Source organism: Cheilinus undulatus, linkage group 6 (assembly GCF_018320785.1).
Source record: "Cheilinus undulatus linkage group 6, ASM1832078v1, whole genome shotgun sequence".
NCBI lineage: Eukaryota > Metazoa > Chordata > Actinopteri > Labriformes > Labridae > Cheilinus > Cheilinus undulatus.
The window spans coordinates 3908243-3919136 of NC_054870.1; the positions used below are offsets into that span (position 1 = coordinate 3908243).

The 10894-nt window shown below is 38.5% G+C and overlaps 1 protein-coding gene across 1 annotated transcript; it reads right to left on the reverse strand.

Moving 5' to 3' along the window:
• Nucleotides 1-2652: 2652 nt before the first annotated feature.
• Nucleotides 2653-10572, reverse strand: polr1c (RNA polymerase I and III subunit C). The gene is made up of 9 exons (XM_041789856.1): nucleotides 10485-10572; nucleotides 8160-8231; nucleotides 7600-7707; nucleotides 7288-7420; nucleotides 6826-6957; nucleotides 6552-6704; nucleotides 4800-4949; nucleotides 3258-3374; nucleotides 2653-3026 (listed from the first exon to the last, which is right to left on the reverse strand). The coding sequence occupies exons 1-9, from the start codon at nucleotides 10554-10556 to the stop codon at nucleotides 2908-2910; spliced, it is 1056 nt and encodes a 351-aa protein (XP_041645790.1). The 5' UTR covers nucleotides 10557-10572; the 3' UTR covers nucleotides 2653-2907.
• Between the last annotated feature and the right edge of the window lie 322 nt (nucleotides 10573-10894).

Sequence of the window (10894 nt, forward strand, 5' to 3'; positions counted from 1 at the left end):
TTGCTTTGCTAAGGAGGAGGCGGAAGTGACGTTTGAAATAGGAGCTAGCGTGACATTTTCACTTATTTCACCTGACCGGATTATAACTATTACCGAATATATCGAAAGCAATAAAGGGTGAGGAACCGTGACTCACAGTGACAGACTGTTTTAAATGGAAAAAGTAATATAAAATTACTGACTACAGATTAAGCAAAGAAAAAAATAATGACAAGACTGAAGAGAAAACAATAAATGTAACAGAAACTTAGGGAAGGGCTGCATTCATTCATCAATGTATCAAATACCAGTTAATTTATAGGCTTTTGTTTCAATTCATTAATTTTACAAGGGAAAAAAACCCATCAATATAGCATCTCATTCAGAAAATCCAGGAATCTTTGGAAGTTTTCCCTAATAATCATATTTTTCAAATATATATATATATATATATATATATATATATATATATATATATATATATATATATATATACAGTGCTTAACAAATTTATTAGACCACCCTAACCCTAACCAAAGTAGGGTTTGTGCCACAGCTGCCCTAAATTAACGGCATTGGTAATTACCAAAATCATTTTTTATGTTTCTGCAATGGTTAATACACCAATATGTAGAAGCTCTTTAACCCAAATGATATTTTTAATGCTAAAATATCATTATTATTGTTATCCATGAATTTTCAAATTTACTGATTACAAAAAAAAACTGAAAAAATAGTAAAGTACATTATTATTTCTTGAATATGTCAAATCATAGTTGTTTACTTGCATTCCTGAACAGAAAAATGAGTTTTAGTGGTTGAATGTTATGCTTGATTCATTTCTGACTTCTCAGAGAAGCCCAGTGAGCCGGCTCAAATTTGGGTGAATTCAGTTTGAAATTCCTCATTCCTGTTCAAAATGGTAAAACGTGACGAGCTCACTGAAAATGAAAGAGTCCGCATTAAAGCACTTCATGATGCTGGATTGTCTTTGAGACAAATATGACAGGTGGTCTAATAAATTTGCTAAGCACTGTATATATAGATACTGTATATATATCGACTCTCAACAGAAAATGTTCTCAAGAACAGTTAAAGTGAAGAATTCTTTAAAATGCAAATCTATTCTCTTGTTGTTTATACTTTAAGTCCCTGATGCCCCGGGGTAGGGGGTGGTCAAACCCACTGGTACCTTGATGTTTAAAAAAAGGGAAAAAAGGTTGCAAAAGTGCCTGCTGGGATGCCTCTGTGGTGCAAACATGATGAAGTGCCCTTCCTTTGGAAAGAAATGCTGAAAGTGCCATCTTGGGTGCCTTCCAGCTGACGAAATGTGAAGAAAGTAGGGTGCCTGTTGAGTTGACAAAACTCAAAGTCGATAAAATGACCTCTAGGGCAGGGGTCATCAAATTTTGGACAAGGGCCATCTTTTTCTATACAGGCACTTTTGGGGGTTGATCTTAAAAAACTAAAGAAATTTAAAAAAAATATCATGAATATATATATGTTTTAAATATTTTAATTTTCTTTCAAATGTATGTAATTGTTGGGTTCTACAGTGAGATCAGTGCTGTTTATCATATCCAGCCACAAGGGGGCGATTGAGATATTTTAGCTGAATATTCTTGAAGCCAAAAGTTGCCATAATAACTGGCAGTTTGATCAGTAATGGACTGATAAATTTGTGTTCATCATGCATCATATTTCCTAGTAGCGGCTGACAGGTGGTTTTCTGAAAAAAAGGATGAAACATAAAATCTGTATGATAAAAATAGCTGTTGGGGGCTTATTAAAAAAAATACCACATATCTTTTCCTCTGCACATGTTCTGAATTTGGTGATGCTCTGGGGGCTGGATGGGAAGATGTGGGGGGCCTGATGGCCCCCGGGTGGCCAGTGGATGATCACTGCTCTATGATGTCTTGTTTGTGGTCAAATATCCTCTGCTGTGACCTTGGTGGACAAAATGTGACAAAGTGCCCTCTAGGGTGCCCTGCCCAATGAATAAAATTAACAGTGCCCTTTTGTTAACAGTGCCCTTTAGGGCGAGGGGCGCCTCACACTTAGAAAACTGCTGCACTAAAGGAATTCCACCATAGAGCTTCAAATGTTCAGACATTCTGCCTCTTCTTTTTGCAGATGATGTGATTCTGTTGGCTTCCTCAGCTGGGGACCTCCAGCAGGCGCTGGGATGGTTTTGCAACTGAGTGAAACGGTCGAGATGAGAGTCAGCACCTCCAAGTCTGAGGTCATGGTTCTCTGCTGGAAAACAAGTACCTCGGGTCTTGTTCACAAGTGAGGATTAAATGGAGCATTATTATTGGGTAATGACTGAAAGACTAAGTTTTCTCTGGAGGGTGTGGTTACAAATTGATTGTAGAGTCGCTGTTCCTTTGCATCGAAAGGAGCGAGTTGAGGTGGTTTCCCTGGTCTGGGAATGCCTCCGGATCCCCCAGGAGGAGTTGGAAAGTGTCTCTGGGAAGAGGAATGTCTGGGTTGACTTGTTTAGCCGGCTACCACTGTGACCCAGAAGATGATGGATGGATATTCATACTGCATAATATCTTTTACTAAAATGGTACCAAACACTAAAGGATTGCATCAGTCATGTTTATGTGTGTGTTTGATAACTGCCTCCATAAGCTCCTTTGTGCTCCCTAATTTTGGCAGTGAATATTGTGTACTGTTGTTTTTTTATTAATGAAAAAAATCAGTTTACAGGAATAAAGAATGGTACACAAAAGCAGACAAACAGAAGTATATACATACTTACAAGCAAGTCCAACAACCAGGACATAACCTGCTTTTTTAAACTCAGCATAGGTTTCATTGGTACAGCCAAGCTTTAACAGAAAATTCCACTGAGAGCATTGTATCATATTCAAGCCTTGACAGGGCTGTCAGTCAGATTATCTGTGCTCAGTCATTGTTTTACTCCACACCAGGAGAGTCCAGTTCATTTAGAAACCTCTGACACTTGGTCATGAGGACTTTGATAGCCTCTGTAACCAGGACCTCTGGAGGCAGGATGCCGGTAGATTCCACAGTAACTGTAAAGAAGGAAAGAAGGGAAACCGGTCCATGAGTTGATAAAGCGTTACTGGAATAATAGTAGTAATAATTAAAAGGGGCATCTGTTTTAAAAGGCTAACTTAAAATGCTAAAATCACACTTACAAACCTGAAGTTCAAGTTAATACCCTGAAGTCAAGATCATGTTAACAACAGGAGTTGCTCTTAGAATCAGTATGACTTATAGATGATCAAGAATTATCAACATACAGATGAAATGGTCTCGCACTCTCCCCAGCTTCACCATATTCTTCAGGTCATCATGTCGAAGGACTTCCCTGCTGCATGTGTCCAAACGACTGTTCACGACTTTGGCAACCTTCTTTCCTTTAGTCAGACAAAAAAGATTGCATAGGATTACTGAAGCAGAAATGTAGATCTCACAGCAGAAATCAGTCAAATAAACGGTAGAATTTAACACTGCAATCAGAAGGTTATCCTGTAGTATCTAGATTTCCCTAGTCATCTATAACCCTTGATTATAATCGCTCTGCTCACAAATGTTCTCTAGGATTGAGATCACAGTTTTGTGATTGCCATTCCAGAACACTGACTTTGATTTCTTTAAGCCACGCTGTAACTAATGTGGCGGTACGCTCAGGGTCGCTGTCCATTTAGAGGACCCATTTGCACCAAAGCTTTGACTTCCTGGCTGATGTCTTAAGATGTTGCTTCAATATATCTACATCATGTTCTTTCCTCATGATGCCATCTATTTTGTGAAGTGCACCAGTCCCAAAACACAAAATACCCCCACAACATGATACTTCCACCCCCATACTTCACAGATGGGATGGTGCTCACAGGCTTGCAAGCTTCCTCTTTTATCCTCCAAATGTAGCGACGGTCATTATGATCAAACAGTTCAACTTTAGTCTCATCAGACCACAGGACATGTCTGCAAACATTAAGCTCTTTGTCCCTGTGTGCATATACAAACTGTATTCTGGCTTTTTTATGTTGCTTTAGGAGTAATGGCTTCTTCCTCACTGAGTAGCCTCTCAGCCCATGTGGGTCCAGGTCTGGTTTCCCTGTGGATGACGACACTCTCTGACCAGCTTCAGCAGCATCTTCACAAGGTCTTCAGCTTTGGTTCTAGGGTATGCACATTTGGCACCAAAGCACGTTCATCTCTAGGACCCAGAACCATCTCCTTCCTTAGCGCTATGATGGCTGGACATTCCCATGGTGTTGATACTGGTGTAGAATTGTTTGAACAGATGAATGTGGCGCCTTCAAGCATCTGGAAATACTACCCAAGGATGAACCAGACCTGTGGAGATCCACAATCCTCTTCCTGATGTCTTGGCTGATTTCTTTAGATGTGTGTGTTTGAAGTGTGCCTTCAATTAACTCAACTGTTGTCAATTAACCTATCTGAAGCTTCGACATGACATCATCACCTAGGCTTTCCCAAATTGTTTAAATGAATAGTAATCTTAGTATATGCAATTTTCTGACTTTGGCAAAAGTAAATAAATCTCTAAAAAAATTCCCTCTGTCATTATTCTGGCATTTAGCAAATAGAAATAATTTTGGTAATTCTAAGTGACCTAAAACTGGATAAGTTTAGTCTGATTTAATGTCGGACAGTGAGAAATAAAATGGTTATGTGTCTTTTTATACAGTGTATGTTAACTTTTGGTCTCAACAGTAAATCATATCAATTTCCAAACTTTAAATGTACTTCCTGCTTCTTAATCATCACCCTCAGGGTCAAATAAATAAATAAATAAATTCGTCCATTCTTACCATGAACATCCTCCAGGTCTATCACTCCTCGAGAGAAGCAGCGCTTTAGACGTTCTGCCTTCTCTCCCTCTATCGGCTCCAGCAGGGTGATCTCAGGGAGGAGGCGGTAGCTGGCTGTGGCTACTGGAGAGAACTTTGCATGGTCTTTACCTGAACACAGAACAGTGTTTTAAAAATACATAGCAGAAAAAAGCAGACTATAAAATAAATGCAGGAAGGAGTGACTTCCAAACTCAAAAAAGGGGGTGTTTGATGTGCTCTTTGGAATGCTTGTGTGGTAGATCAGGGGTTTTCTAAGTGTGGGAGAGTGAGCTTCCCCTAAGAGAAAAGAATTTACTTCATGGAACCCTACCCCCATAAAAAATAAGATTTTAAAAAATTTTAAAATGATGTTTTGGACATTTATGTCTCATCTTAAACATTTTTAACAATCGCATATTTTTGATTTTTTTGGTCTGCATATGTCTTTAAACATCCATCCTACCCATGCAATCAGTAACTTAGTTTCATAATTTTCTAATCTAGTTGGGGCAACGAGTTTGCATCCATGCAGTTTATGCAGGATTGCATTACTGCTGATAATCCTCCACCTTCAGCCTTACCTGGTTCCTGTTTTTGATCATGTCTGAGCAAAACCTGAACCTGCAGAGGCTGTCTTAGTGTTTATGGCACTTAATGTCTCAGTTAGTGACCCCAGGGTTTACATCGCCTTATGCTTTTATTATCTTGTACATCTTTACAAATTAAACACTGTGGCTGTTGAGCATCATCAGGACTGATGCATGAAAATCTTAACTTTAACAGTCAGTTCTAGTATGGTCTCTGTAGTAACTAAATCTGTTCACAAACTGGCAAAGCAAAGCACCTTTATTTATGGTTTCTGGTTACATGACTCCCCTGAAGTCTTGTGGTGCCCCCCAGGGGGAGTCCCATCTCGATTGTTGTTTTCACATCATGACTTAACCCAAGCAGACTTTTTGGCTGTGTTCAAGTGCAAACTAAAGTAATCTGAATCTTTTTATTTTCATTATTTTGGCTCCTGCATGACTCAGATATCAGGGAAACCCTCACTCCCTGCCAGTTCTAGTCATTGTCATTTCTGTATGTCAGTCCTGTGATTGACTGGCGACCAGTCCAGGGTGTACCCCACCTCTCGCCCAATGACAGGTGGGATAGGCTCCAGCCCCCCGCAACCCCCAATGGGATAAGAGTTATAGAAAATGGATGGTTGTCATAGGACCCTTGGCACAACCCTCCAGAAAATGCACTAGAAGGGATTTTTTTTGGTGAAGATTATATATATTTCGTAATTACACATGGCTCCAACAAAGAATGAAATTACCTTTTCACTTATTTCAAGCATTAGCAAATGCTTTAAGATGAGTAAAAGATGGTAGAAACTTTCAAGGAAAAGTAAAATAAACTGTTTAGATTTTAAGATGCATCAACTGCACTTAGGAGGTCCAGCTCTTTTTTCTACAATCAATCAATCTTTATTTGCACTGTGCTAAATTATTATCAGTTATATCTTAACACACAATAAAGAAGAGAGGGTCTATATTATTTATACAGACCCATCATTAATCCACCAGGAGCTCAGCAAAAGTGACATCTAGCTGAGTTACTGCAGCATGGAAAAACATCCTTTGACTGGACAGAAACCTCGAGCAGAACCAGACTCATGTTGAGCAGCCATCTGCCAGTGCTGTGTTTGGGTTGTAAAGGGTTAAAGGGACATGCAAAAGCTCTTACCTATTCCTTTGACACAGTGCATAATGATGTCCAGCTCCTGTCCTGGTCGTAGCTGAGCTATCAGGATGTCATCATGCACCGGTCCAATGCTGGAGTCTGCAAACACATCTGCCTGGTTCCCTATAGGGACCCACTTTATGTCGCTGGAATAAACTGGGACAAGGGAGAATTTTAGAATCAGATTATTGCCTTGTATGGCAGAAATGTTTTCTTCACTAAGACATCTGTGCCTCATCAGTAATGCTTTGTTCATACAGCTTCACCTGAAACCTACCCATGTGGTTCAGATACAGCTCCCGGGGGTCAGAGGAGTCTTTGCTGGCTCTGGGGTTCCTGGTGCACTTAATCTTCAGCTGCAGTTGAATTGTGTCTATTTCTGAACCTTCCTCCTCTGCAGATTCTTCACCTGCAACAAACAATGTGTAAATAAATGAGTAAAACTCTGTAGTGTTAGTGGTGAGTCCATCCCTAGCACTGTGAACATTTTTATTATTCTGTATCGATGAATAAGTTGCTCCAAGAAGCTAGATTCAGTGACACAGCTTTAAAATGCCTGTTGCCTGCTTTCCAATGAAAAAAAAATGGAATTACATGTTCATATATATATATGTTTTAAATCAATGAGATAATAGAAGATATTAAAAATGCATTTAACATTTCACAACCCTGTTCTGAAAGGCTCATTGTGCAACACTGTATAGTGGGAGCTCTGTGGGGATTTAGTGAGATATTTTACCAGTGTTCCTGTACTCAAACAGGCGAGGGTCAGCTTTGATGGGGATGAGGCCTAATCTGTGGGCGAGAACTTCATCCTGGACGATGGATGTGTTGTTATAGATAAACACCTTCTCTATTGCCATGGTAGGAACCTACAAACAAAGACAACAAAGTACCAAGAAAGGTAAGCAAAATATCTTTAAGGAAACAAACTTCACTTTAAAAAATGGTCCAGTGGATGGATGGCTGGATGGATGTTAAGATCAGTAGTATGTAGTTAAATGAGACACCAGTGGCATTGAAAAGAGGAAAATGCTTGGATGAACTCTACCTCTGCCAGTAAGATTCTCCTGAAGGCATTGGCGATGGCTGCATCGATTCCCACCATATCAAACTCCATGCTGTTTTCATCCAGATGTACAATGTCGACTCTAAAGTTCTGTAACAGAGAACAGAGCTTCTCTTAGCAGGATGTCAGAAGTCAAAATACTCGGTAATAGTGGATTTTGAAGATTTATGTTTCAAAGAAAATAAAGTCAAAGAGGAAACTCATGCAAAAAATGTGATTTATGCTTGAACTGTTTTAGGTTTCTTTAACATCTGTACATTCAATGGATTTTTCAAAAGAATTCTAAGTTTTGAAAGCATTTTCACAGCTTTTATCCTTAGGGTTAAAAAAGCTAAAAAATAATTTCCCAACGTTATTTTTACTATATAATAACAATCAAAACCAACTCTAAGCTGCATATCTCCATTGCACTGTTGATAGAAAACAAAAGCAACAAACAATTCTGCATTTAATTTTAGTGTTAGGTTTGGAACTATAGAAACTGCATTATGCCCATAAATAATATTTTTAACACTTTCACATGAGTGATGACAGAAATATACCTTTTGAAATTTCTGCATATCCCAGTGGTCATCATAGCCAGGGTAGTTTCCGGGGTAATCAGATGTATGAACCTAAAAAAAACAATCAATTAACAAGCACATACCATTATTTGTCTGTAGACATTGGGATCTTTTAAGGTTAATTTCACGCACCCTCTGATAGGGCTGCCTGTTATGGTAAAACCATAACTACAATTATTTTGACCACAATCATTCCATGCAGTTACTCATCTGTTTGACAACATCTGCATGAGTGCATGAATTTTAAAAGAATAAATAATTTCCATGCCTAGAGAGGCATAGAATGAACATCCATTCATTCTGTTAACTCTTTTGTATTTCCAGGTCCAACTCCCTTTTCTATTAGTCCTTTTAAACAGGAGTGGAAAGTAACTAATTACATTTACTCAAATTACTGTCATTGAGTATTTTTTTGGGGTACTTTTGGGTACATTTTGAAATCAGTACTTTTACTTCTATTTTTTTTAAGTCTTAATGAGAGTACCTGTAAGTTTACTTGAGTACAATACTCTTGTACTTTTCCCACCTCTGTTGACTCCACAGTATTAGAACATTAAGAGAGAATGATTCCACATCACATCCCAAAACTCTCCACTTTTGCACCATGGGTGAAGTTATCCACTGAGTTAGAGTCCCGGCCGTGACTTGAGGTGCTTCTAAAAGCTGCATACTGCATATTCTTGATTAGTGCATTGCTTTGCTTTGAGGTTGACCCACCTTACCACAGATTTTCAAGAGTTACAGAAGCTCTGCCATTCTGTAAAATAATTTACACTTTCCAAAGTGTAGTTTAAGTCAATGGTTCTCAACTGGTCTACCCTAAAGACCCACCATTAACCCCTTAATGACTAATCATCACGCAAATTTCTAATATTTTATAAAAATCAGATCTATTCTATTAAATAGCGCTGTTTGGCCATTAGACTGTGCATGTGTGACAAAAAAGACTGAAGAAACTACTCCTGAGTAGTATTGCAGAAGATTTCCAAACATTTCTGTGACACATTCAGGATTCAGCAGGACTGAAAATAGCTTCTTTCCCTGGAATATAAGAACCTTGAATGCGTCCTAATGTATGTCACCTGTAGAACCATGTTACACTTTACTTTTACCTGATTGTTTTAATATGAATCCTTTCATTCCCTTTATTATTTATTGTACTTATTATTTATTTACTCACTGCTGCACTGGCCGGAGAAGCACTGCAATTTCGTTGTATACCTGATGTGCAAAGACAATAAAGGTCTCTTATCTTATCTAATAAAATTCCAGTAAATCCCAAAAATTTAGGGAGAATAACTTCAAGTTTCCTGAAAGACTTTACAGGGAAAATTCCTCAAAGATTTCAAAGATAAATTCACAATGAAAACTTCAGAATAATTCAGAAACTATTCTGCCAAGCTGTTTGTTAGGTTTCATTTCTACTGTCAAAGACTTACATAGAATAAACTTCATAGGCTAGGAGACTTTTTGTCCCAGGTCCGGGTCGTGAACCACTGGAAACAGCACCGTGACCCACTTTTGGGTCCTGACCCACCAGTTGAGAACCAGTGGTTTAGGTAGATGAAATGTGGACAAATGTGGGCACCCTTAAAGTTTTAAATTTAACTCCATAAATGTTTGATTAACCATGTCAGTATTTGTGTGTATTTGACTTTATAGAGGTGAATGAAAACAAAGTTAAAGCTCAAACAATTATGTCTCTTTCGTATTAATGTTGCAATGGTTTCTGGGTAATTGGCTTCATTGATGTCCTTATAGAAAATCTTTTTCTTGCTTCTGCTGAATGGTAGAAAAGTAAAACTAAGGCAGCTCATACATTATGTTGATACTGTGCCAGGGTCTACTCTGTCTCTTTGACACTCATGTTTTTAGTATATTAAAGATAATTGTTCATCACTGATACAGAGGGGTCATCTTCTCATCCATTAATCCTTTTCTGAACATTCACAGTCATAAATAAGAAGTGTAACCACACAAGACAACTATTTAGACATGATCCGCCCTGTTTCTACATCCAACCTTTCAAAATAAGAGCTCAGCCTCTGATAATAACTTTTAATAACGAAAGAGCAGGGTCCAAACAGCAGCTCTGGATCATCGTTAGAATGTTTTAAAAATGGCACAAACATAAAATATTGGAGTTAAATGACATGAGCCTGAATGTTTTCAGCTTCATCATGCAGTAACTGCTCCGTTCGTCTAAAATGAGGTGACAGCCACGTCAGAGGGGGTCTAACCTCACCTGGACTCACAGCCTGAGGGTCGTGTGACATTAAAAACATTTAAGAAAAACAGACTTACATTCTTTACGCCAAATTCTCCCAGGATCACTCGATTTCGGATTTCTTCCACGTTCTTCATGGTCGCCGCCATTTTGGCTTGTGTTCTGTTTTTCTCCGCCCACACTTCCGCTCAACGTCTTTTCCTCTAATCTGATTGGTCGATCGCCGACCAGCGTTTTGTTGTAATACCACCTCCAAACAGATCGAAACTTCAAAAATTCTGTTCAAATTTGTTCTTTTCTGTTATTATAATATTGATCGTATCCCAGTTTCTCTCGAACTTTCACAATCAAGTTATTTTTGCCTGGTCGCTTATCTAAAAGATATTTATTTGGAAGAATGAAAGATGAAGATGAAGATGAAGAATTTCTTGACCATTTCAAAATCCCAGAGACCCCTGAACTATTCATTGTGTTTGATGCCTGGTGT

Coding starts and splice junctions, on each gene's coding strand:
- polr1c (XM_041789856.1), bottom strand. CDS start 10,556: ATGGCGGCGACCATGAAGAACGTGGAAGAAATCCGAAATCGAGTGATC. Junction 6,958..7,287: donor GTTTGAGTACAGGAACACTG/GTAAAATATCTC, acceptor TGTTTGTTGCAG/GTGAAGAATCTGCAGAGGAG. Junction 3,027..3,257: donor AGTGCGAGACCATTTCATCT/GTATGTTGATAA, acceptor CCTTCTTTACAG/TTACTGTGGAATCTACCGGC.